Raw genomic sequence first — 27050 nt, forward strand, 5'->3', positions numbered from 1 at the left:
GAGCGAGTTATCAACTGATCATTGCTCAGGGTGTGATCACTTACTGTTAGGGACATAACATTCAGATGCTCGGATTCACTGAGAACAGACTCGGGAGTCCAGCACCAGGTAAGAACAGGAACTGTACTGGGCTGTGTTATGGTGCTCTAATAACCCTATTCGTCACGGAAGTATTTCTAACTTTTCTACCGTATACATACTATCAGTTGCTGTTCCCGGGGAAGCTGAAGCAGGTGAAGATAGATGAGGTGGAACAGTTTTCAAGGGAAACGACACGCAGAGTTTTTTTTTCCCAATATGTTTAATTCCGCAGCGCACAGATTCGAGAATGACAAGGCAGTGAATTATTCCAGGCGGTCGCAGGGATGTGCCACTGAGATCCCAGTCCTGTTGTGAATGGCGGAACAGGACTGAGGGGGTGAATGTCCGGTTACTAATTCAACATACCAGCAGAGCACACTGAGAGATAAGAAACGCAGTGAATTTAATGTTTTTTTTCCCCATCGTTCTCTGAGGAGGAACGGTAGAAGTATTTGTAAATAAATGCGATGCTGGTTGATGTATCTGTGAAGTAAATGGTTTGTCAGGTAAATTCGCCGGCGGGAAATGATCATAATTTCATACGATTGCTGCTGTGACATGGTAACCTGTTTCCAGTCAGTGAGCAATAAACTGAAGGGGAAGGGTGTCCTTATATCGCTGTCGACTTTGGCCATTTGTTATCTCTGGGAGATGCTTATTTCGGCACAGTTGCTCAGTTACTGTAATGGTCCAACTGCAGACAACTGTTAAAAATGGCTCTTTATAAACAGGGTGACCTTGAAGTCAGCTCCAGGCAGAGGGGGCACAGTAAAATCTGGAGAAAGGGAATGCGTCCTGTTCAGAAGAGAACATTATTCCAAATACATAATATTCCATCAGAGTTCAGAGCGCCCTTCCTTTCCCTGTCTCTGTGCAATAAAACCAGGGCGATCTTTGCCCTGAGCTGTCGCTGAGGTTTATCATCTGACAATAAACTGGTGCTAAGGTGAACAATAAATCAAAGCGACGGCACCAGTGGAGCGGACCAGGATGCGGGTTTTCTTCCTCTCCGAAACAGTTCAAATATTCGAGAGAAACGTAATCTTTGCACCGCTTGCACTTAAGTATTAAATCCGGCTCGGACCACTTGTTAGAAAGACGCGTTCAAGCATAATGAGTCTGTCTGTGGTTTAACGCAAGCGTTGTGGAACAGGGTGCGGCGTTACAAGCTGAATAGGCTGAAGTTCAGGTTTATGAGCGAGTTATCAACTGAACTTTGCTCAGTGTGTGTTCACTTACTGGTAGGGATATAAAACTCAGATGCTCAGATTTGCAGGAAACTGAATCAGGAGCCTAGCAACAGGTAAGTACAGAGACTATACGGGGAAATGTTATGGTGTTTTATTACGATAGTATTTCTCGTGTTTCTACCAGTTCAATATTGTGGATTAACGGATTCGTGTCTCTTTTTTTTATTCTGTGTATTTTTTTTTCATTGGCAAAGACGGTGTATATCTGTCAGTGATAAAATAAAAATCCCAGCAATAAAATTCGCCGGCAGTTTAAGTAAATATGGAAGTCTGCTCTCAGTGGGCATTTTACTTTGTACAACTTGCACCTAATGGTGTGGGCACTGAGAGTGTTCGGGGTCTCCTGCTGCTCTACGCCGTCCAAAATCAATGTTCGGCGTTCAGTGACGCCCTTCTGCACCCCGCTGTTGGGCGCATGGTTATTTGAGTTACTGTCGCCTTCCTGTCAGATTATATCAGTCTGGCCAATCTCCTTGATCTCTCTCATTAACAAGGCGTTTTCGTCCGCAGAACTGCCGCGAATTTGGGCGTGCAAATCCAAGGAGAAGGGCATCCAATTTGATAACTTTTTCGCTGTTAAAATAAAGAACTATATAAAGGAAATGTGTCATATAAACAGATAGTATTTAAAATGATTAGCAAACTGAGGAACATCTGTAGCGGCCAATTCTAACCAAACCAAGTTGTCATTGCCTACGATCCCCACGGACTTGATATACTTGTATGACGCGCCCTCGGCTCCAATAAAGGTTGTTTCAAAAGTCAAAGGCATGTACTCGATCCTTTATTAGCGATCAGCAAACGTACAACCTTGAAGCAAAGACGCGTACAAGTACACAAGTGTAACCTCAGCGTAAACGAGCCGATGATTACAGAAGATACGCCCCCCGGCTGAATACTGCGCCGAACAAAGCATAAATATGTAACTGATCCCTTCGCGTTTACCACGTCGCCACTGATGCGACAAGTTACCATAAAAAGCATCATAAATACACAACGCAGAATACAATGCAGATAGAGAACAGATACGTGGCTCCTACAGACAGGCTCAGCTCTGATACAGGGTTTTCCACCTGGAATATTAACAGGCTGTCTGTTTTGTTGAATAATTCTAGTATTTTGTTTATTTATTTTAAAAATGTTTTTGTCAGCTCGCTCTTTTGGATGCATGGCGGATCTACATTGTGTTTAACAAGTGTCATGTAACTCTGATAATGGCCATCTGAATGCTCAAAGAAATCTTGACCGGAGTTCAGGCGTTAATTATGTTCTTAAGGTCCTGCTGGAGAAACTAAAGTGCTTCAGGACAAAATGTCGCGAAGTTATGGGTGATTCTGCGTTGTTCAGGATGGCAGAGGGTTTCTATATAGACTCAAACCGTATATTGCCAGAAGCGTCAACGCCAGGCGATGTTAAACTGAAATGAGGCGGTCAGAATCAGGTGTGACTGAGAAACCTGTATAATTCAGTGACGAGAGGAATAGGTGTCCCATTTGTCCATTACTCACCATAGCACCACCAGTGGTAGGAGGACCAAAGCAGTCTGCTCAGCCTGTCTAACCATTCCATTGACACATCACTCCCGGTCCAAGACACAGGATTGGTTCCTAAAACAGAATTGCCTACAATATAGCGAGCAGATACCCTGGAGAATCCTGGCCCAGTGTACAATCCATGGAGAGAGTGGAAATGGGCATTGTGTGGCTGTGGGTAGCTGGCCGCGGGTAGGTCAGGCCATGTCGAGTGTTCGGTGGATAGGCCCAAGATGTTTGGAAGAGAGCGACTCAGTTAAAGTGCTTTCATTTACACCTCAAATAATATCTGAATTTTCTGTTAATCTTGTTTGTTACAAAGCAGAAAAATCTGACCAGAACTGTCCTCAAAATGGATAACGGAATGAGCAGTGGAGGAGTTCCAGTGACGTCAACATCGGGAAAGGACACGGGTATGTTGGCGAATTATTTTAATTTATAAATATTGCCTTGACTACGTGTCTGGATTTAATTCAATATCGGCAAGTCACAAAATATTTGTGAAAACTGAGCAGAGAGATGAGAGAGAGAGTTACCATCTCTGGGGGAAACACAGTCACACGTGGAAGGGGTACAATTACCGTCTGCTCCTGCTCCTCCAGAAGATTGAGATACACATTAAAACAGTGAGGTGTTCCAGAGCACAGGAATTCTGCAGATGCTGGAAGTTTCGAGCAGCACAAAGATACACAAAATTTTGGCTGACTCAGCAGGTCAGGCAGCATCCATCGAGAGGAATAAACAGTTAACGTTTCAAACCAGGACCACAAGGAATAGAAAGTAATCTGACAATATCCAGAATTTCTGCCCCTTCATTTCCAGTCTGATGAAGGGCCTTGGCCCGAAACGTTCATTGTTTATTCTCCACCGTAGATGCTGCCTGGCATGCTGAGTACCTCCAGAAATTTGTGAGATATCCCAGAGATTTTCTGAGGAAGGGGTTGACCGGAATTGCAGAAAGTAACCCAGGGCAAAGCAGTGGTGATGGGCAGTACCAGGAGAGTGATGGTGATGGGTTACTACTGTATATTCTCAGCAATAGGCAGAGTCCTTTCCAAACACGGAGGTATATTCTCGGGGACACGAAACAGCAGCCTTCCACAGATGGAACTATACCCCCTTCTACACCCCCCGTGCCCCCCAACACGCACCCCCCCGGCCCAAGCCCTTTCCTCTCCCCCCCCCCCCCCACCCAACCAATGTATATATATTCGGACTGTATTTGGTGATCTTGTGGGCACATGGCCAAGTGGTTAAGGCATTCGACTAGCGATCTGAATGTCGTGAGTTTGAGCCCCAGCCGAGGGAATGTGTTGTGTCCTTGAGCAAGACACCTAATCACACATTGCTCTGCGATGACACTGCTGCCAAGCTGTATGGGTCCTAATGCCCTTCCCTTGGACAACATCAGTGTCGTGGAGAGGGGAGACTTGCAGCATGGGCAACTGCTGTCTTCCATACAACTTTGCCCAGACCTGCGCCCTGGAGTGTGAAGACTTTCCGGGCGCAGATCCATGGTCTCGCAAGACTAACGGATGCCTTTATTATTTGGTGATCTTTAGGTTCCAGAGAGAAAGTTGCTGCCCAATATGGGGTCGGTAAATTCTTTAATTTTCGCCATTGTGCTTCACAGGTCCGGGCTCAGTGATCACCGAGCTCCTGGCAAGCTGGAATGATTCCCAGCTGCTGCAGCTGACGGATTTCTACCGGGACAGGCTGGAGCAGGCGATGGAAGGAGGGGTGCACGGAGTGAGCCTGGCGTTAACGGCCGAGAATCAGTTCAGCGGAGAGGAACATCGGGTGAGTGGGAGGGAGAATGGGTTTGAATGTTCACACGTCACAGGACTGATGGGTGTCGGAACTCTGACTCAGCGGATAATAAAGCATAAAAATAAATCAGAAATGAATATATATAATTCTTAAAACTGTGAATTTGAAGGAATGATTAAAAAAGGTGTAAACACTCCAGTGGCGGCTCAATGTTCAGAGCGAGGGGAGCCGGTAACAATTGTATGAGGTAGCAGTAAAGGAGCTTAAATGGAAATATGGTAGGAACTTTCATCCTGGGAAGACTGTACAGCGTGACGGTACGATGTCAGTGAGAATTGGGACATCATCAGTGCTTGCCGCAGGAGTTGGAGTGTGTTCTGTTCTGGGTGGAGATGATTGTGTTACAATCTGTAACTGCAAACAGTGTGGATCGGGGAACACTGTCATGTTGTAATGTGCAATCACTGAATAAACCTCCACCAGAAAAGGCAAAGGAAAGGCGTCAGGTGTCAGCCGGTAATCCGCTGTCATGTTGGACACTGGCCGACTGAGGAAATGAATCACAACATCTTTTCTGCAATTTATCTGAGACTGTTCGCTCTGTTATAAAAATCTTCCTAACTTCTTCATCAGTGATCGTTATTTTCTGATTTCTGTTTACACCATCTAATCCAGTGAGGAATTATTTATGGATTTTGACTGCTCAGTGTGATCCCGTTACAGAGCACATCATTTATTTCTCATTCTCTGTGTGAATCTGTCAGTCCCCAATATGTTCACTGTTACTCTTCACAGAAAATCTCTGATCTCGCTGATAAGGGAGAGCGGGCGGACAGTTCTAAACTCCTCCTGAGCCTGGTGATGGAGAAAGGCTCCCGCGCCCGGAGGGTGATGTGGGAAACCTTTGTGAAAATGCAGATTGGTGTCCCAAAGTTGGACAAAATACTGAAAGAAATACAGATATATGGTGAGATAATATCAGAGATTAATTTAAATTTGGATCACACACAGCACACTTTACAATTTTAGAAAAATGACTTCCTCAATTTGTTTAAATTCATCAGGTTGTGATCCCTCCCATCGACCAATTCCAGCTCAACTTTTACTAGAGTTTCTCAGTAAGCTGAAAGGTAAGTGAACATGCATTGAACATTGCAGAGTATAACACAGGAATAAGCCATTAGGCCTATCATACTGTGCCAAACCAGCTGAGAAGTAAATCAAACGTACCCAAACTCTAACCTCTCCTTCCTACACCATGTCCATATGCGTCCATCTTCCTTACATCCATGTGTCTATCCAAACGTCTCTTAGAAGTCTCTAACAATTTGCCTCTACTACCTTACCATGCAGTGCATTCCAGGCAGCCACTACTCTGTGATTAAAAAAAAAATATTCCTCACATCCCCCTTAATCCAACCCCCTCTCACCTTCACTGCAGGCCCTCTAGTGATAGACATTTGAATCCCCGGAAACCGATTCTCTCTGTCCACTCTATCTAAGCCTCTCATAATGTTGTCAACCTGTGTCAGAGCTCCCCTCAGCCTCCGATGATCCAGAGAAAACAATTCAATTTTCTCCAGCCTCTCGTGATAGCACATGCCCTCTAAGCCAGACAGCATCCTGGTGAATCTCTTCCGCACCCTCTCTAAAGCCTCAACATCCCTCCGGTAGTGGGGCTATCGGAACGGTACGCAATGGCCCAGATGAGGCTGAAGCAGAGTTCATAATGCTGAAACCTGACCTCTGTTTCCACCAACGGTGGTACTTTACGTCGGGAGGTTAAATTGTTGAGCCACAAAGATCTGATCAGGTAAATATTGGCACTGTGACAGAGAACACAGTGAGATACAGGGAAACATGTTTCCTAGAGGGAGAGTTTTCAAAGGACACTTTGAGGAAAGAGGCAGAGAGCTGGTGAGTTTGACTAAAGTGGTCACACCGCTCTGGGACCTGCAACTACAGATCCCCACCGGAGTCTGGGTGGAGAAGGGGGCGATCCGGAGAATGGGAAAGAAAAAACACACGAAAAAGTCAAAACCTTCTCTTGCCAGCCACTGCCCCCTCCTGAACAGCCTCATCCTTAACCATTTTCTAAACTCCCCCAGTTCCTGCAGATTATCTTTTCTTAGAGTTGGGTGTCCACTGAAGTTCCAGTCACAGAATAGTAATAATAGCATCACTTTAATTAGAAAAGCAGGTAACATCCCAACCGGTCTGTTCAACCACAGAGCAGCATATGAACACCGCTGTGTTCACATCTGCACTCCCCAGTACAAACACTGCTACAGTGTTAGAGAGGGAGAGATTGGGGGACATATTCCTCAGCTCAGTCCACAGAAGCTGAAATTCCTGTTTGCCGGCGTTGTGTGATGGACACTGTGGAGGGTGAGAGATGGGAATTAGAACAGGGAAACCGAGGGTTGAGGGATTACGGCAAGGAAAGTGCAAAGGACTGAAAATATCTATAAATAATATTGCAATTAGTTAAATTGTGACCGTCTGGATGGAAAGCTCACTACATCCATAAGCCCATCATGTCTGTGAAAATGGAGCCCGGGACAGTGCATGGGCTCAGAGATTGTGAGGCTTCATCATCGCAGACTGAGTTATGTCCCTCAACTGCACAGTTAACAGAGGAGAGTGCGTAGGAAAGACAAATATCACAGAACTTATTAATATTGCATCAGCCCATGTTTTATCTGATTATTCGAATCTCTTACCAGAAATATAAGGAATCTCGGCCAGAATCCTGGTTCAGTCTCTCTCATTTACAGAACAAATCCCAAAAATGATAATTTAAATATGGAACCAGAGATAGACGAATCAGGAAGTTTACAAACGCCTCACGTCTCTGTCACCTCTGTTAATGATGTTCCAGTCCACATCCGGCCAATGAAACCCCTCAGTTTCCCTGCACCATGGATTTGGTAAATCGCTACAAGCTTATTCGTCACTATACCTGATGTTGTTTGCCGAGGGAACAGACACGACAGTGAAATTCCCATACTCATTTCTGAATATGAAACAAATATACTCCCTGATTATTGAAGAACATCTTTTCTACCGGTGTCACATTCTCTAAAGTAAGTATGTCCACAATCAATGTTTTCATGCGCTCCCTATCACAACCGAATATATTGAATGGAGACCGCACACACCCCTGACAGGGTCCTGAAACATTGTGAGGCCCCAAACACTCCTAACAGGGTCCTGACACACTGTGAGACCCCACACACCCTGGCAGGGTCTTGACACACTGTGAGACCTCACACAACCCTAACAGAGTTCAGACACACTGTGAGACCCCACACAACCCTGACAGGGTTCTGACACACTGTGAAACACCACACACCCCCGACAGGGTCCAGACACACTGTGAGACCCCACACAACCCTGACAGGGTCCTGACACAGTGTGAGACCTCACACAACCCTAACAGAGTCCAGACACACTGTGAGACACCACACACACCTGGCAGGGTCCTGACACAGTGTGAGACCAGGTCTTATCAGAGAGATTAATGTAAATGAACCCTTACGAGGCAGCTGGGGACTGCATAAAAGAGAAGGAAATGTATTATCATGTAGCAAATGTGAGTGGGAAGTTAGTTGATTGGGAAGCTTTTAAAATCCAACAAAACGCAACAAAAAAAGCATAAAGAAGGGATGAAGGCAAACGAATTGAAATTATAGGCTAACACACATAAAATGATGGAGATACTCAACAGACCGGGCAGCATCTATGGAGAAAGTACAGTCAACGTTTCGGGCCGAGAACATTCGGTGGGACTGGAGAAAATCCGCTGAGGAGTAGGTTTGAAAGGTGGAGGGCTGGGGTGGGAGGGGAGAGAGAAACGCCAGGCGATAGGTGAAACTTGGAGGGCGAAGGATGAGCAAAGAGCGAGGAAGTTGGTTAGTGAAAGAGACAGAAGGCCATGGAAGAAAGGAAAAAAGGGGGCGGAGAGAGCACCAGAGGGAGGCGTAGATGATCTCGGTATGGCCTGTTGTACATCAGTGAGACCCAGCATAGATTGGGAGACCGTTTCGTCCAGTATCTACGCTGTGCCCGCCAGAACAAGCGGGATCTCCTAGTAGCCACCCGTTTTATTTCCACTTCCCATTCCCATTCCGATACGTCAGTCCATGGCCTCCTCCAGTGTCGGGATAAGGCCACACTCAGGTTGGAGGAGCAACACCTTGTGTTCTGTTTGAGTAGCTTTCAACCTGATGGCATGAATATCTCAAACTTCCAGTAAAGCTTCTCCTCCCCCTTCACCGTTCCCCATGCTCTCGTACTTCACCGTTCCCCATGCTCTCGTACTTCACTGTTCCCCATGCCCTCGTACTTCTCTCATGCCACCTCCCTCTGGTAACGCCCCCACCACCACCACCTTTTTCTTTCTTCCAGGGCCTTCTGTCTCTATCAAGAATCAACTTCCGAACTCTTTCCTTCATCCCTTCCCTTCCAAGTTTCATCTATCGCCTGGCATTTCTCTCTTTCTCCCCCTCCCCCCCCACCCCACCACCGTTCAAATCTAATCCTCAGCTTTCTGTCTCCAGCCCTGCAGAAGGATCCCGGCCCGAAACGTCATTTGTTCCATAGATGCTGCCTGGTCCACTGAGTTCCCCCAGCATTGTGTGTGTGTTGCTTGGATTTCCAGAATCCGCAGATTTTCTCTTGTTTGTTAAATTATAGGCCAGTCAGCCTAACCTAAGTGATTGGGAAGCTGCTGGAGTCTAAAAATTATTTTAAATTATTATGATTGCACATTGCACATTTAGATGGAGACGTAACGTAAAGATTTTTACTCCTCATGTATGTGAATGATGTAAGAAATAAAGTCAATTCAATTAATGTTCAGGTTTCGAGGTATTTGGAGCCTAATGATAAAAGAAGTCAAAGTCAGCGTGGTTTATATGAGGGGAAATCTTCCTTTACAAATTTGCTAGAGTTCATTGAGTAAATACCAAGCAGGGTGGACAAAGGCGAGGCAGTGGATGTCATTTACTTGGATTTTCAGAAGGCATTTGATATGCTGCCAGACATGAGGCTGCTTAACAAGATATAATCCCATGGCGTTACAGGAAAGTTACTGGCATGAATAGAGGAATGGCCGGCGGCTAGGAAGCAGGGAGTGGGAAGAAAAGGAACATTTTCTGTTTGTCTACCGGTGACTGGTGGTTTTCCTCAGGCGTCAGTATTGGGACCGCTACTTTTCACATTGTTTGTCAACGAATTAGATAATGGAACTGATGGCTTTGTGGCAAAGTTTGCGGATGATACAAAGATAGGTGAAGGGGTAGGTGGTGCTGAGAAAGCAATGTGATTGCAGCAAGACAGACAGATTGGAAGAGTGGGCAAAATGTGGCAGATGGAAAACAGTGTTGGAAATTGTATGATAATATATTTTGGTAAAAGGAACAATAGTGCGGACTGTTATCTAAATGGGGAGAATGTTTGAACATTCGAGTTTAATGTGGCATCATGCCGGCACCAAGGTTGTGGGCCGAAGGGCCTATTCTTGTGTTGTTCTATGTTATATGCAGGTCCTGTGTCAGATCAAATCCTGTACAACCTGCTACAGAAATTTATCCGTCTCTGCTCTCTTCTTCACCACCCGACCTGTAATCGGCATGGTTTTCAAACTTGTATGTCAGGACATAGACCAACAGCATCTCCCCTTTCTCCCCTTTCCACAGACGTTGTCTGACCTGTACTCACATCTACACCCCGTCCTTCTACAGCCGTGCTGCAGAGGGCAGGTCAATATGCTGCATAACAGTGGCGGACTGGAAGGCTCTACAACGGGTAGTCAAAACTTCCCAACGCATCACCGGTACCCCCAGCCTACCTTCCATCAGGGACGTATATACAGAAAGGCTCCGGAAAAGGGCCGGCAGCATCAGGAAGGATCCCACCTATCCTGCCTCTGGGCTGTTTTCCCCTCTCCCATGAGGGAGGAAGCGACGTATCATCCACAGCAGGACCACCAGACTCAAAATCAGTTACTTTCCTCAAGCAGGAAGACTGATCAACATCTCCAATGACTAAGCGACCACTCCACAACTAACAACCCCCACCCCACCACCAGCACGGTTTGAAATCTTTCTGTCAGAACCACCTGAGGTCCGAATGACTTCTGTATCGTATATATTTATATTTATTGTGGTTTTCATTGCGTTCTTTATCTGAGTTTTTTGTGCCATATCAGATCCGGAATAATAATTATTTCCTTCTCCTTTACACTTGTGTATCTTGAATCTTCAATCTGTTCAGCAATTGCAACACATACTCTTTACGAGACACGATACTGCAGATCTGCCGTCTCAAACCACTTCCTGGAGGAGTTCAGCTGTGCAGCTTCTGTGATGATGGAGGGGGTGGGAAACTGTTTGCGTTTTGTGTCAAAATGCTGATTGTCTCAATCTCTTGAACAAGACATTCACATTTTCTCCCCCAATCACCCACCCACAGTACATGTACTGATCAACAAACCTAATTCTTGGTATTTTGAATTAGTGACGGTGAGAGGGGAGGGGGAGCTGTGATTCCCAGACCTGTTCCTTTGACAGAATGCCCACTACCCTTTTCTCCATCTCCATACGCCACATCAACACTGGGGACTAAAAGTTTCTTCCACAGGAACGATGATAGCTGTGACAGTAGTGGCAGTTTGTCCAGTACGGGGCAGTCGGGGGTCAGTCAACTACCAGGGTAATACTCACCTTCACAGCACAGATAATTGTGAAGTGTGATGATCTGTGTTTATCGAGACTGCGCCTCCTGTCCAGTCAGGGGTCTGTTAATCGCATTTACTTTACTGTACGAACATCCATTGATGAATCCAATTAATGCGATAGCTTTGATCTAACTTTTTTGTACTTAAATACTGATTTCTGAGTTGAGGCATCTGACAGTTTGTTCACTGTCTGTTCCCATGGAAGATGTTCAGCAGAAACACAAGGAGACTCTGCGGGCACAAACTGAAACCCTGAGAGTGAACACGATCCTGATGAGGGAGAAGGTGAAGGTTTTCCAGCTGGTTGATCGATACGCTGAGCTCACGGTCATTTCTACTGTTCGAGATCGGACACTGGTGGAACATGAGCTGCTGGCAAGAGGCAGAGACCACGAGGAGTGGAGAGAAAAACATCTCCGTGGACACCAGGAAAAAATCCGGACTGATCAGTTGTTCCATGGCAGCTTTTCCCGGAGTAAATCCAAATCTGGGAGAAAAGCAGCAGTTGCTGGAGTCGCGGGGATTGGGAAAACCACAATGGTACAAAAGATTGTTTATGACTGGGCCACGAGGAAAATATACCAGCAGTTCCAGTTTGTCTTCAGTTTCAAATTCCGGGATTTAAACTCCATTAACTGCAGAATAAACCTGAGAGAACTGATTCTGGATCAGTATCCCTATTTTGGGAATATCCTGAGAGAGGTCTGGAAGAACCCAGAGGGATTGCTGTTTATATTTGATGGTTTGGATGAATTCAAACACAGAATCGATTTTGCTGACAATCGGAGAGATACAGAACCCAAGCACCAGTGCCCAGATCCCGAGTGGTGGTGTGAAGTGTCTGACGTTGTGTACAGTTTAATCCAGGGCAAGCTGCTCCCAGGGTGTTCAGTGCTGGTGACCACCCGTCCCACTGCGTTACATTTATTGGAAAAGGCAGACATCAGTGTCTGGGCTGAAATCCTGGGATTTGTTGGTGAGGAACGGAAGGAATATTTCATCAGACATTTTGAAGATCAGACAGTGGCAGAAGCTGTTTTTAAACACGTGAAGGAGAACGAGATCCTGTACACCATGAGCTACAACCCCTCCTACTGCTGGATCCTCGCTCTGGCACTGGGTCCCTTCTTCACACAAAGAGTCAGGGACCCGCAGCGAGTTCCCAAGACCATCACCCAACTGTATTCCTACTATATTTACAACATCCTGAAAAACCACGGCCGTGAGATTGAGAACCCCCGTGATGTGTTACTCAGGGTTGGTCAGATGGCCTTCAGAGGAGTGTCCGAGAAGAAGATTGTGTTTACAGATGGAGATTTGATCAACTACGATCTGCAGCCTTCCCAGTTCCTGTCCGGGTTCCTGATGGAGCTTTTGGAGAGAGAGGATTCTGCCCGGAGCGTGGTGTACACATTCCCACACCTCACCATCCAAGAATTTGTAGCTGCAGTCATAAAATTCCTGACCCGAAATCCTGATGATATCCTGAAATTCCTCACTGAAGCCCACAGCACGACAGATGGGCGGTTTGAGGTATTTCTCCGTTTTGTTGCTGGTCTCTCCAACCCAATGACAGCTCGGGGTCTGGAGGAGTTTCTGGGTCCATTTCCTCATCAAACAACCTGCCAGGTCATTGACTGGGTGAAGGAGGAGGTTAAACGCCAGAGTGGAAAAACGGGGAGTGAAGCTGGTAAAAGGAGCCTCCTGAACACATTGCACTACCTGTTTGAGTCTCAGAATCGGGAATTGGCTCGGACCGCAGTGGAATCGGTGGAAACACTTTCATTCAGTGAAATGACACTGACCCCGATTGACTGCGCGGTCCTGTCTCATGTCATCGGAATCTGTGATACAATAAAACACCTCAACCTCCAGGAATGCCACATTCAGTGTGAAGGAATCCAGCGGCTGGGCCCCGGGCTGCACAAGTGCCAGGAGTTGAGGTAACTTGATTAATATCTCACTCTGAACTGTGAAACTGTCCAATTATGTTGTTTCAATGTGAAGAGATTTGGTAAAACTGTAGTATATAGGATTGTGAAGAATTGTGACAAATGACATGTGGCATCTCTCTTCCCATCACGCATCCCCCAGACTCTTGTGGGGTCACTCTTCCCCATCCCCTTCCTCCTGTGGGATCTCTCATCCCCATCCCCCATCTTCTTGTGGGATTTCTCGTCCCCATCCCACATCCTGCTGTGGGATCACTCTTCCCCATCTCCCTTCCTCTTGTGGGATCTCTCTTCTCAACCCACATCCTTGTGTGGTATTTCTCTTCCCCATCCACCTTCCTCCTGTGGGAACTCTATGCCCCATTATCCGTACTCCTGTGGGATCTCTCTTCCCCAACCGCCTTCCTCATTTGGCATCTCTCTTCCCCTCACCCATCCTCCATCCTCCTGTTGGATCTCTGTTCCCAACTCTCATCCTTCTGTGGGATCTCTCTTCCACATCCCACTTCCTCCTCTGGGATCTCTCATCCCCATCCCCCATCTTCTTGTGAGACCTCTCGTCCCCATCCCACATCCTGCTGTGGGATCACTCTTCCCCATCTCCCTTCCTCTTGTGGGATCTCTCTTCTCAGCCCCCATCCTTGTGTGGTATTTCTCTTCCCCATCCACCTTCCTCCTATGGGAACTCTATTCCCCATTATTCATACACCTGTGGGATCTCTCTTCCCCAAACGTCTTCCTCATTTGGCATCTCTCTTCCCCTCACCCATCCCCCATCCTCCTGTTGGATCTCTGTTACCAACTTTCATCCTTCTGTGGGATTTCCCTTCCCCATCCCACTTCCTCCTGTGGGATCTCTCTTCCCAATCGAACGTCCTCCTTAGGGATATCTCCTCCCCATCCCCCTTCCTCCAGTGCGATCTGTCTCCCCCATCAACTTCCTACAGTGAGATCTCTCGTCCCCATCCCCCTTCCTCTGTGGCATTTCTGTTCCCATCCCTCTTCTTCCTGTGGGATCTTCCTTCCGCATTGTCCCTCATCCTGTGGGACCTCTCTTTCCCTTCCACCTTCCTGCTGTGGGATATCTCTTCCCCATCCCCCTTCCTCCTGTGGGATATCTCTTCCCCATCCTCCTTCCCCCTCTGGGATCTATCCTCCACATCCCCCTTCCTCCTTTGGCATTGCTCGCCCATCCGACTCCTCCTGTGGGATCTCTCTTCCCAATCTCCATCCTCCTGTGGGATCTCTCTTCCCCATCCCTCTTCCTCCTGTGGGATCTATCTTTCCCATCCCCGTTCCTCCTGTGGGATCTTTCTTCCCCATCTCTCTTCCTCTTGTGGCTCCCTTCCCCACCTCCTTTCCATCTTAACGATCTCTCTTCCCATCCACCTTCCTCCTGAGGGATCTCTATTCCTCATTAGCCATACTCCTGTGGGATCTCTCTACCCAACACCCATCCCCCATCCTCGATCCTCCTGTGGGATCTCTCTTCCCAATGCACTTCCTCCTGGGAGATCTCTCTTCCCAACACCTTTGTCGTGTCGGATCTCTATTCTCCCTTCCCATTCCTTCTGTGGGCTCTCTTCCCATCCCCATTTCTCCTGTAGGATCTCTCTTCCCCATGCACCGTCCTCCAGTGGGATCTCTCTTCCTCATCCACTTCCTCCTTTGTGATCTCTCTTCCACATTGTATTTCCTCCTGTAGGATCTCTCTTCAGCATCACGCTTCCTCCTGTGCGATCTTTCTTCCCCATCCCCTTCCTCCTGGGGATCACTCGTCCCCATCCACGTCCTCCTGTGGGATCTCTGATTCCCATCCCCCTCCCTCCTGTGGATTCCCTCTTCCCCGTCTCGCTTCCTCCTGTGTGGTCTTTCTTCCCAATCCACTCCCTCATGTGGGATCACTGTTCCCAATTTCCCTTCCTCCTATGGGATCTCTTCCCCATCTCCCTTTCTCCTGCTGGATCTTTCTTCCCAACCCCCTTCAACCTGTGGGATCTCTCTTCACCATCCCCTTCCTCCTGTGGGATCATCCCCCTTCCTCCCCTCGGATCTCTCTTCCCAACCCACTTCCTCATGTTGGATCACTTTCGCCCATCCACTTCCTCCTGTGGGATCTCTCTTCCCCGTTCCCATTTCTTCTGGTGGGATCTCTATTCCCAAATCCCCTTCCAACAGTGGGATCTCTATTCCCCACCCCCCTCCCACCTGTGGGATCTCTCTTCCCTAACACCCTTCGTCCAGTGGGATTTCTCTTCCCCAACCCCCTTCCTTCTGTGGGATCTGGTGCAGGAAGCAAGGATTTATATTCTTGGACCACTGGGGTATGTTTTGGTGTAAGGATGAATTGTACAAAAGGGACGGGTTGCATCTTAATAAGCGGGACACCAGCATTCTGGCAGGCAGGTTGCGGGGTGTGTTTAAACTAAGTAGTGGCGGTGTGGGGGGGGGGGGAAGGGGCCGAACTGGCAACATAAGGATGGAGATAAAGGGAAAGTGAGAATAAGAACAGCTAAGAAACAGCAGAATCAACAGACCAGAAAACTGAAGAAAGGATCGTACGGTATGGCCAAGTGAAATAGGAACTGATATGGGAGGTGAGGGGAGTAATGAATTAAAAGTATTGTATATGGATGCACGGAGTATAAGAAATAAAGTGGATGGGCTTGAGGCACAGTTGGAAATTGGTAAGCATGATGTTCTGGGAATAACAGAGACATGGCTTCAAGTGGACAGGGCCTGGGAAATGAATATTCAAGGTTACGTCCTATTGAAAGGACAGACTGATGGGCAGAGGGGGTGGGGTAGCTCTGTTGGTGAGGAATGGGATAGATATAGGATGCAGAAGTGGGCTGAGAAGTGGCAGATGGAGCTCAAACCGGAGAAGTGTGAGGTGGTGCACTTTGGAAGGACAAACTCCAAAGCAGAGTACAAAGTAAATGGCAGGATACTTGGTAGTGTGGAGGAGCAGAGGGATCTCCGGGTACATGTCCACAGATCCCTGAAAGTTGCCTCACAGGTGGATAGGGTAGTTAAGAAAGCTTATGGGGTGTTAGCTTTCATAAGTCGAGGGTTAGAGTTTAAGAGTCGTGATGTAATGATGCAGCTCTATAAAACTCTGGTTAGGCCACACTTGGAGTACTGTGTCCAGTTCTGGTCACCTCACTATAGGAAGGATGTGGAAGCATTGGAAAGGGTACAGAGGAGATTTACCAGGATGCTGCCTGGTTCAGAGAGTATGGATTATGATCAGAGATTAAGGGAGCTAGGGCTTTACACTTTGGAGAGAAGGAGGATGAGAGGAGACATGATAGAGGTGTACAAGATAATAAGAGGAATAGATAGAGTGGATAGCCAGCGCCTCTTCCCCAGGGCACCACTGCTCAATACAAGAGGACATGGTTTTAAGGTAGGGGGTGGGAAGTTCAAGGGGGATATTAGAGGAAGGTTTTTTACTCAGAGAGTGGTTGGTGCGTGGAATGCACTGCCTGAGTCAGTGGTGGAGGCAGATACACTAGTGAAGTTTAAGAGACTACTAGACAGGGATATGGAGGAATCTAAGATGGGGGCTTATATGGGAGGCAGGGTTTGAGGGTCGGCACAACATTGTGGGCCGAAGGGCCTGTACTGTGCTGGACTATTTTATGTTCTATGTTCTATCTTCATTCAGTCCCTTGCGAGGGGCGACATAGAAGCAGGAAACGTAGAGTCAGTATGGATAGAACTGAGAAATTCTAAGCGTAGAAAGTCCCGAATGGGAGTTATCTACAGGCCCCCAAACATTAGCCTGGATGGAGGGTGTAGGTTGAATCAAGAGTTAAAATTGGCATGTCGCAAAGGTAATGCTACAGTTGTTATGGGGGATTTCAACATGCAGGTAGACTGGAGGAATCAGGTTGGTACTGGACCCCTAGAAATGGAGTTTGTGGAGTCCCTCCGAAAAGGATTCTTAGAACAGCTTGTACTGGAGCCTAGCAGAGAGAACGCAATTCTAGATTTAGTGTTGTGCAATGAACTGGATTTGATCAGGAACTTCGAGGTAAAGGAGCCATTAGGAGGTAGTGACCATCATATGATAAGTTTTAATCTACAATTTGAGAGGGAGAAGGGAAACTCGGAAGTGCCAGTCTTACAGTTGAACAAAGGGAACGATGGTGCTATGAGGGAGGAGCTGGCCAAAGTGCAATAAAATAATACCCTAGCAGGGATGACAGTGGAACAGCAATGGCAAGTGTTTCTGGGAATAATGCGGAAGGTGCAGGATCAGTTCATTCCAAAGAGGAAGAAAGATCCTAAGGGGAGTAAGGGGAGGCCGTGGCTGATGAAGGAAGCAATGGAAAATATAAAAATAAAAGAGAAGAAGCATAACGTAGCAAAGACGAGTGGGAAACCGGAGGATTGGGAAACTTTTAAAGAGCAACAGAATGTAACTAAAAAGGCAATATGTGGTGAAAAAATGAGGTACGAAGGTAAACTAGCCAACGATATAAAGGAGGATAGTAAAAGCTTCTTTAGGTATGTGAAAATGAAAAAAATAGTTAAGACCAAAATTGGGCCCTTGAAGACAGAAGCGGGTGAAGTTATTATGGGGAACAAGGAAATGGCAGAAGAGTTGACCAGGTACTTTGGATCTGTCTTCACTAGGGAAGACACAAACAATCTCCCAGATGTAATAGTAGCCAAAGGACCTAGGGTAATGGATGAATTGAAGGAAATTTATATTAGTCAGGAAATGGTGTTGGATAGGCTGTTGGGTCTGAAGGCTGATAAGTCCCTGGGACCTGATGGTCTGCATCCCAGGGTACTTAAGGAGGTGGCTTTAGAAATCGTGGACACATTGGTGATCATTTTCCAATGTTCTATAGATTCAGGATCAGTTCCTGTGGATTGGAGGGTGGCTAATGTTGTCCCCCTCTTCAAGAAGGGAGGAAGAGAGAAAACAGGGAATTATAGACTGGTTAGCCTGACGTCGGTGGTGGGAAAGATGCTGGAGTCAATTATAAAAGATGAAATTACGACACATCTGGATAGAAGTAACCGGATCGGTCCGAGTCAGCATGGATTTACGAAGGGGAAATCATGCTTGACTAATCTTCTAGAATATTTTTGAGGATGTAACTATGAAAATGGACAAGGGAGAGTCAGTGGATGTACTGTACCTGGACTTTCCGAAAGCCTTTGATAAAGTCCCACATAGGAGATTAGTGGGCAAATTTAGGGCACATGGTATTGGCGGCACAGCACTGACATGGATTGAAAATTGACTGGTTGACAGAAAACAAAGAGTAGCGATTAACGGGTCCCTTTCGGAATGGCAGGCAGTGACCAGTGGGGTACCGCAGGGTTCAGTGCTGGGACCGCAGCTGTTTACAACATATATTAATGATTTAGAAGAGGGAATTAAAAGTAACATTAGCAAATTTGCCGATGACACAAAGCTGGGTGGCAGTGTGAAATTTGAGGAGGATGTTATGAGAATGCAGGGTGACTTGGACAGGCTGGGTGAGCAGGCAGATGCATGGCAGATGCAGTTTAATGTGGATAACTGTGAGGTTATCCACTTTGGTGGTAAGCACGGGAAGGCAGATTATTATCTAAATGGAGTCAAGTTAGGGAAAGGGGAAGTACAACGAGATCTAGATGTTCTTGTACATCAGTCACTGAAAGCAAGCATGCAAGTTCAGCAGGAAGTGAAGAAAGCTAATGGCATGCCGGCCTTCATAACAAGGGGAATTGCGTATAAGACCAAAGAGGTCCTTCTGCAGCTGTACAGGGCCCTGGTGAGACCACACCTGGAGTACTGTGTGCAGTTTTGGTCTCCAAGTTTGAGGAAGGACATTCTTGCTATTGAGGAAGTGCAGCGTAGGTTCACAAGGTTAATTCCCGGGATGGCGGGACTGTCATATGTCGAAAGATTGGAGCGACTGGGCTTGTATACTCTGGGAGTTTAGAAGGCTGAGAAGGGATCTTATTGGAACATATAAACATAGAGACATAGAAAATAGGTGCAGGAGTAGGCCATTCGGCTCTTCGAGCCTGCACCGTCATTCAGTATGATCATGGCTGATCATCCAACTCAGAACCCTGTATCTGCCTTCTCTCCGTACCCCCTGATCCTCAACTGTTTTCTGTGGCAGAGAATTCCACAGATTCACCACTCTCTGCGTGAAGAAGTTATTCCTAATCTTGGTCCTAAAAGACTTCCCCTTTATCCTCAAACAGTGACCCCTCGTTCTGGACTTCCCCAACATCGGGAACAATCTTCCTGCATCTAGCCTGTCCAATCCCTTTAGGATTTTATACGTTTCAATAAGATCCCCCTCAATCTTCTAAATTCCAATGAGTATAAGCTTAGCCGATCCAGTCTTACATCATATGAAAGTCCTGCCATCCCAGGAATCAATCTGCTGAACCTTCGTTGTACTATAATATTATTATTATAGAACATATAAGCTTATTAAGGGATTGGACACGCTGGAGGCAAGAAGCATGTTACTGCTGATGGGTGAATCCAGAACCAAAGGCCAAAGTTTAAGAATAAGGGGTAGGCAATTTAGAACGTTTTCACCCAGAGAGTGGTGGATATATGGTATGCTCTGCCTCAGAAGGCTGTGGAGGCCAAGTCTCTGGATGCTTTCAAGAAAGAGATGGATAGAACTCTTAAATATAGCGGAATCAAGGGTTATGGGGATAAGGCAGGAGCTGGATACTGATTGTGGATGATCAGCCACGATCACAGTGAATGGCGGTGCTGGCTAGAAGGGCCAAATGGCCTACTCCTGCACCTATTGTCTAATGTCTATTGTCTATCTCTCTTCCCAATCTCCCTTCCATCTGTGGGATCTCTCTTCCCCACACCTTTCCTCCTCTGGGATCTCTCTTCCCAGCCCTCTTCCTCCTATGGGATCTCCTTTTCCCATTCCCCTTCCTTTTGTGGGATCTCTTTTCCCAATCCCCATCCTCGTGTGGTATCACTCTTCCCCATCCCCCTTCCTCCGGGGAAACCTCTCTTTCCAATCCACTTCCTCCTGGGAGATCTCTCTTCCAAACCCCTTCGCCCTGTCGGATCTCTATTCCACATCCCCCTTCCTCCTGTGGCAAATTTCTTCCCCTCCCCATTCCTCTTGTGGGATTTATATTCCCCATCCACTTCCTCTTTTGGGATCTCTCTTCCACATCGTACTTCCTCCTGGGGGATCGCACTTCCCAATCCACTTCCTCCTGTGGGATCTCTGATCCCCATCACCCTCCCTCCTGTTGATTCTCTCTTCCCCATCTCACTTCCTCCTGTGGGATATCTCTTCCCAATTCCCCTTCCTTCTGTGGGATCTGTTCCCCATCCCCCTTCCTCCTGCGGGATCTTTCTTCCCAACCCCATTCCTCCTGTGGGATCTCTCTTCACCATCCCCCTTCCTCCCGTGGGATCTCTCTTCCCCATCCCCCACCCCCTGTAGGATCTCTCTTCTGCATCCCCCATCCTCTACTGAGATATTTCATCCCAAGCCAATTCCTCTTGTGGGATCTCTCTTCACCTTCACCCTTCATTCTGTGGGATCTCTCGTCCCCATCCCCAATCTTCCTGTGGGTTCTCTCTTCCCCATTCCCATGTCTTCTGTGGTACTCTCTTCCCTATCCACCTTCTTCCTGTGGGATCTCTCTTCCCCATCCCACTTCTTCCTGTTTCATCTCACTACCCAGCCGCACTTCCTCCTGTCTGATCTCTCTTCCCCATCCCCTTTACTCCAGTTGGATCTGTCTTCCCCATCCCCCTTCCTCATGTGGGATCTCTCTTCCCTGCACCCATCCTCTTGTGGCGTCTCTCTTCCCAACTCCCATCCACCAATGGGATCTCAATTCCCCATTCCCCTCCCTCCTGTGGGATCGTTCTTCCCCAACAACCTTCCGACTGTGGGATCTCTCTTCCCCAACCTCTCACTCCTATGGGATCTCTCTTCCTCATTCCCCCTTCCTCTTGTGGGATTTCTCTTCCCAATCCCCACTCTCGTGTGATATCTGTCTTCCCCATACCCCATCCTCCTTTAGGATCTCTCTTCCCATTCCGAATTCCTCCTGTGAGATCTCTATTCCCCATTAGCCATACTTCTGTGGGATCTCACTTCCTAAACCCCCTTCCTCATATTGCATCTCTCTACCCATCACCCATCCCCCATCCTCCTGTGGCATCTCTCTTCCCAATCCCCTTCCTACTGTGGGATCTCTCGTCCCCATCCCAAATCCTCTTTAGGGATCTTTCTTCCCCATCCTAGTTCCTCCTCTGGGATCTCTTTTCCGAATCACCCTTCCTCCTGTGGGATCCTTCTTCCCCATCACCCTTCCTCCTGCGGCATCTCTGTTCCCATTCCCCTTCCGTCTGTTGGATCACTCTTCCCCATCCTCCATCTTTCTGTGGGATCACTCTTCCCCATCCACCTTCCTCCCGTGGGATCTCTCTTCCCTAAAACTTTCCGCCTGTGGGATCACCCTTCCCCATCCACTTCCTCCTTTTGGACCTCTCTTTCACATTGTACTTCCTCCTGTGGGATCTCTTTTCCCCATCCCCCTTCCTCCTGTTTGATCTTTCTTCCCCATTTTCTTCCACCTGGGGGATCTCTCTTCCCCATCTCACTTCCTCCTTTGTGGTCTCGCTTCCCAATCCACTCCCTCCTGTGGGATCTCTTCCCCATCCGCCTTCCTCCTATGGGATCCTTCTTCCCAAACCCCTTCCTCCTGTGGGGTCGTCTTCCGCATCCCCCTTCCTCCACTGGAATCTCTCATCCCAACCCACTTCCTCGTCTGGGATCTCTCTTCACCATCACTTTTCATTCTGTGGGATCTCTCGTCCCCAACCCCCTTCCACATGTTGGATCACTCTTCCCCATCACCTTCCTCCTGTGGGATCTCTCTTCCCCATTCCCATTTCTTCTGTGGGATCTCTCTTCCCCATCAACCTTCCTCCTGTGGGATCTCTCTTCCCCATCTCACTTCCTCCTGTGGAATCTCACTTCCCCGCCACACTTCCTCCTGTCTGATCTGTCTTCCCCGTCCCCCTTACTCCTGTTGGATCACTCTTCCCCATCCCACTTCCTCCTCTCCTATCTCTCTTTCCAATTACCCCTCCTCCCTTGGGATCCTTCTTCCCCATCACCTTTCCACCTGTGGGCTCTCTGTTCCCATCCCTCTTCCTCCTGTTCGATCATTCTTCCCCATCCCCCATCCTTCTGTGGGATCTCTCTTCCCCATCACACTTCCTCCTGTGGGATATCTCATTCCCATCTCCTTCCTCATGTTGGATCTATCTTCCCCATCCCCTTTCCTCCTGTGGGATTTCTCTTCCCCGTCAACCTTCCACCTGTGGGATCTCTCTTCACCATCCCCTTCCTCCTGTGGGAACTCTCTTCCCCATCCCTCTTCCTCCTGCAGAATCTCACTTCCCAGCCACACTTCGTCCTGTGGGATCTCTCTTCCCCATCCTCCTTCCTCTTGTGGAATCTCTCTTCCCAACCCCAATCCACCAGTGAGATCTCTATTCCCCACCCCCCTCCCTTGTTTGGTATCTGTCGCCCCCATACCCATCATCCTTTGGGATCTCTCTTCCCCAACCGAATTCCTCCTGTGGGATCTCTATTCTCCATTAGCCTTAACCCTGTGGGATCTGTCTTCCCAAATCCCCTTCCTCATGTGGCATCTCTCTTCCCAATCCCCTTTCTCCTGTGTGATCTCTGGTCGGCATCCCCCATCCATCTGTGGGATCTCTCATCCTAATCCCCATCCCCCTGTGGGATCTCTCGTCACCATCCCATTTCCTTCTCTGGGATCTCTCTTCTCAATCACCCTTCCTCCTGTAGGATCCTTCTTCCCCATCACTCTTCCTCTTGTGGGCTGTCTGTTCCCACCCCCTACCATTGTGGTATCTCTCTTCCCCATCCCCCTTCCTCCTGTGGGAGCTCTCTTCCCCATCCACTTCCTCCTTTGGGATCTCTCTTCCACATCGTACTTCCTCCTGTGCGATCTTTCTTCCCCATCTCGCTTCCTTCTGTGTGGTCTTTCTTCCCAATCCGCTCCCTCCTGTGGATTTCTAGTCCCCATCCCCCTTCCACATTTTGGATCATTCTTCTCCATCCCCCTTTCTCCTGTGGGAGCTCTCTTCCCCATCCACTTCCTCCTTTGGGATCTCTCTTCCACATCGTACTTCCTCCTGTGCGATCTTTCTTCCCCATCTCGCTTCCTCCTGTGTGGTCTTTCTTCCCAATCTGCTCCCTCCTGTGGATTTCTAGTCCCCATCCCCCTTCCACATATTGGATCACTCTTCCCCATCACCTTCCTCCTGTGGGATCTCTCTTCCCCATTCCCATTTCTTCTGTGGGATCTCTCTTCCCCATCCCCCTAACTTCTGTTGGACCTCGCTTCCCCATCCCTCTTTCTCTTGTGGGATCTCTCTTCCCAAACCCCATGAACCAGTGGGATCTCTATTCCCCACCCCCTCCCTCCTGTTGGACCTCTCTTCCCCAACATCCTTCCTCCTGTGGGATCTCTCTTCCCCATCCTCCTTACCCCTGTGGGATCTCTCTTCACCATCCCCCTTCCTCCTGTGGTATCTCTCTTCCCCATCCATCTTTCTCCTGCCGGATCCCTTATCCATTACGCCCTCTAGCCTGCAGGTTCTGTCTTCCTGTCCCTTTTCTTCAGTTGGGGTCTCTTCCTCCATCTCCCATCGATAATGCCGATTTACCTATCTTCCTCCCTGTGGGACTTTCCCTCATCCTTCAACTCTGCCCCCTCTGAACCTCTCACATCAGGAGCACTTTTCTAACCATCGGGGAATGGGACACAATATGTGGAGTTTACAGGGTCACACCGACAGACTAAATTACTGACATTCGGTGAATTCCCTGGAGCTGGGCAGTGAGGGACATTGACAGTGATGGGAACTCCGATCAGTGATTTACTGAAGGGTTTAATGTTTCCTGAAATATCCGAGTGAGCGAAATTCCCTCAGACCCACGGTATGAATCACTTTGTTCTTCAATTTCTCTCCTTGTGTTTAGACTCGGGGGGAATGAACTGGGAGATTCAAAAGTGAAACTGGTGTCTGCGGCTCTGAGGAACCCGGGGTGTAAAATACAGAAACTGTGGTAAGTTCCAGGCTGAGGGAGACAGTCTTTACGGTCACTGGGTGTCTGACACTGAACATTAATGTGATCAGTAATTGTTTCACTGATAAACACTGGGCTTTTGTGGCATACCATGTCTCTCTGTGTCCTTCACCCTCATTCTTTTCCGTAGGCTGAACCATGTCGGTCTCTCAGATTCTGGTGCCGAGGTTCTCGTCTCCGCTCTCAGTTCAAACCCATCACTGACGGAGCTGGACCTGAGTGGTAATAAACTGGGAGATTCAGGAGTGAAACTGGTGTCTGCGGCTCTGAGGAACCCGGAGTGTAAAATACAGAAACTGTGGTAAGTACCAGACTGTGGGAGATTGTGTTTACAGTCACTGGGTGTCTGACACTGAACATTAATGTGATCAGTAATTGTGTTACTGATAAACACTGGAGATTTGTACCGTCTCCTGTCTCTCTGTGTCCTTCACCCTCTCTCTCTCATCTGCAGTCTGAACAGTGTCAGTCTCAGAGATTCTGGTGCCGAGGACCTCGTCTCCGCTCTCAGTACAAACCCAGCACTGACGGAGCTGAGCCTGAGTGGTAATAAACTGGGAGATTCTGGAGTGAAACTGGTGTCTGCGGCTCTGAGGAACCCGGAGTGTAAAATACAGACACTGCGGTAAGTACCAGACTGTGGGAGATTGTGTTTACAGTCACTGGGTGTCTGACACTGAACATTAGTGTGATCAGTAATTGTGTTAATGATAAACACTAGGGATTTGTACCGTCTCCTGTCTCTCTGTGTCCTTCACCCTCACTCTCTCTCATCTCCAGGCTGATCAATGTCGGTCTCACAGATTCTGGTGCCGAGGATCTCGTCTCCGCTCTCAGTACAAACCCATCACTGACGGAACTGAGCCTGAATGATAATAAACTGGGAGATTCAGGAGTGAAACTGGTGTCTGCGGCTCTGAGGAACCCGGAGTGTAAAATACAGAAACTGTGGTAAGTACCGGACTGTGGGAGATTGTGTTTACAGTCGCTGGGTGTCTGACACTGAACATTAATGTGATCAGTAATTGTGTTACTGATAAACACTGGGGATTTGTACCGTCTCCTGTCTCTCTGTGTCCTTCACCCTCACTCTCTCCCATCTCCAGGCTGAATGGTGTCGGTCTCACAGATTCTGGTGTCGAGGATCTCGTCTCCGCTCTCAGTACAAACCCATCACTGACGGTGCTGAACCTGGGTTACAACTCGCTGACAGACCGATCTGTCCCCGCTCTCCGCCGCCTCATACTGACCCTCCCGAGTCTGGAGCAGATCTGGTGAGTGTTTGTGTTACTGTTCAATGTGATAAAATATCAGCGGATCCGCGGGTTTTCTGGTGATATTTGTCTGTGAGTGTTGTCCCCTGTTACTGACACTGTTGTGTAATCTGTTTATTTCATCTTTATTCTCCCATCTGTTTCAGGCTGTGGGACAATGAGTTCAGTGAGACCGGGGAGAAGGAACTGAGACCTCTGCAGGGAGTCAGACCCGGACTGAGAGTGAACGTGTGAACATCTGAATGTGTGAACATCCCCGCCCGCGGGTTTGGGAAATTTTGGCCGATTCGCCGCCCTCCCCTTTAACTCCGGCCCTTACCTTTAATGGCCGCGCTCCAGGTTTAATTCCCAACGGTTATAACGGGACTGGCTCCAGTCTGGCGCTGTGTGCCGTTCGCTGGGCTCCTGCAGTGACGTATTTCCGCCTCCTGTCCAGCGGCCCTGCTTCCGCCAGGTGAGTGTTTTCGAGACTCACCCTCCCACGTGAGACCCCGGGGAATTACACAGAAAGTAAGAGCCCAGGGGCCGGGGCTCAGTCTGGGACACCGGTGTCCCGGGGTGGGATTGTCCCGGGAGAGAATCCTTTTGCTCCCTTTGCTGAGGACGGTGCATTCGGCTGTCTGGCTGATATAATGATGTTAAATTGACAAATACCTCGGCAGTGACCCTGGATCTGCAACGATCTCGGACACGGCCCTGAAGTGTGATTTTATAATCATCGGTTCCCCGATGCAGAGTGACGGTGAGAAACGGGACTGATTATTCAACCGGTCACCCGTTGTCGCCGGTCAGTTAATTCTGTGTGACTGTGATTGAGTCGGGAGCAGTTTATTTATTCCCGCACGTCAGCAGTTCACACGTTGTTTAATTTACATTTGTCATGATGAAATCAATAAACTTGTAACTTCCCATCTTGGTGTCGGTCTTGAGTTTTATTTGAGGTTTCTGCTTCCACCGCCCCCCCACCCTCCACCCCGCACCCTGTGCACTGCAACAGTGGGTCGGAGCTCCTCACACTGCCACAGTAGCGTCTCAGCTCCAGGCTGGGGGGGGACGGACTGGCAGAGTCTGGGTGCCCAGGATCTCATCTCCACCCAACCCTCTTCCTGGCTAAATGTCTACCCCTGCCCCCTCCCCCCTCTCCCGGCAGACAGTTGAAATAGAATATAATATCAGATGTGAGGTCCCAAGTACGAGAGGGATGGGGATGGAATACAGGCGTTAAACACGGAGTGAAGCTCTCCCCACACCGTCCCATCACGCACTCCCGGGGGTCAGACACAGGGTGAATCTCCC

The 27050-nt window shown here is 48.2% G+C and overlaps 2 protein-coding genes across 2 annotated transcripts in view; one reads left to right on the forward strand and one right to left on the reverse strand.

Annotated features, from left to right (window-relative positions):
• LOC140208309 (uncharacterized) overlaps positions 1-27050 on the reverse strand; it is a 292599-nt gene that overhangs the window by 214733 nt on the left and 50816 nt on the right. The window lies entirely within an intron of this gene.
• On the forward strand, positions 3216-25988 carry LOC140208269 (NACHT, LRR and PYD domains-containing protein 3-like). Its single transcript, XM_072276838.1, has 8 exons — positions 3216-3276; positions 4497-4663; positions 5429-5600; positions 5698-5763; positions 11581-13318; positions 25019-25105; positions 25587-25754; positions 25901-25988. The coding sequence occupies exons 1-8, from the start codon at positions 3216-3218 to the stop codon at positions 25986-25988; spliced, it is 2547 nt and encodes an 848-aa protein (XP_072132939.1).

The sequence above is a fragment of the Mobula birostris genome, chromosome 13 (assembly GCF_030028105.1).
Source record: "Mobula birostris isolate sMobBir1 chromosome 13, sMobBir1.hap1, whole genome shotgun sequence".
In the NCBI taxonomy this organism is placed as follows: domain Eukaryota; kingdom Metazoa; phylum Chordata; class Chondrichthyes; order Myliobatiformes; family Myliobatidae; genus Mobula; species Mobula birostris.

What these genes read in the sequence shown, in the direction of transcription:
- LOC140208269 (XM_072276838.1), top strand. Translation starts at nt 3,216, where the DNA reads ATGGATAACGGAATGAGCAGTGGAGGAGTTCCAGTGACGTCAACATCG. An exon ending in AACATCGGGAAAGGACACGG is followed by an intron (nt 3,277 to 4,496) that starts GTATGTTGGCGA and finishes TGTGCTTCACAG; the next exon opens with GTCCGGGCTCAGTGATCACC. An exon ending in CCGAGTCTGGAGCAGATCTG is followed by an intron (nt 25,755 to 25,900) that starts GTGAGTGTTTGT and finishes CATCTGTTTCAG; the next exon opens with GCTGTGGGACAATGAGTTCA.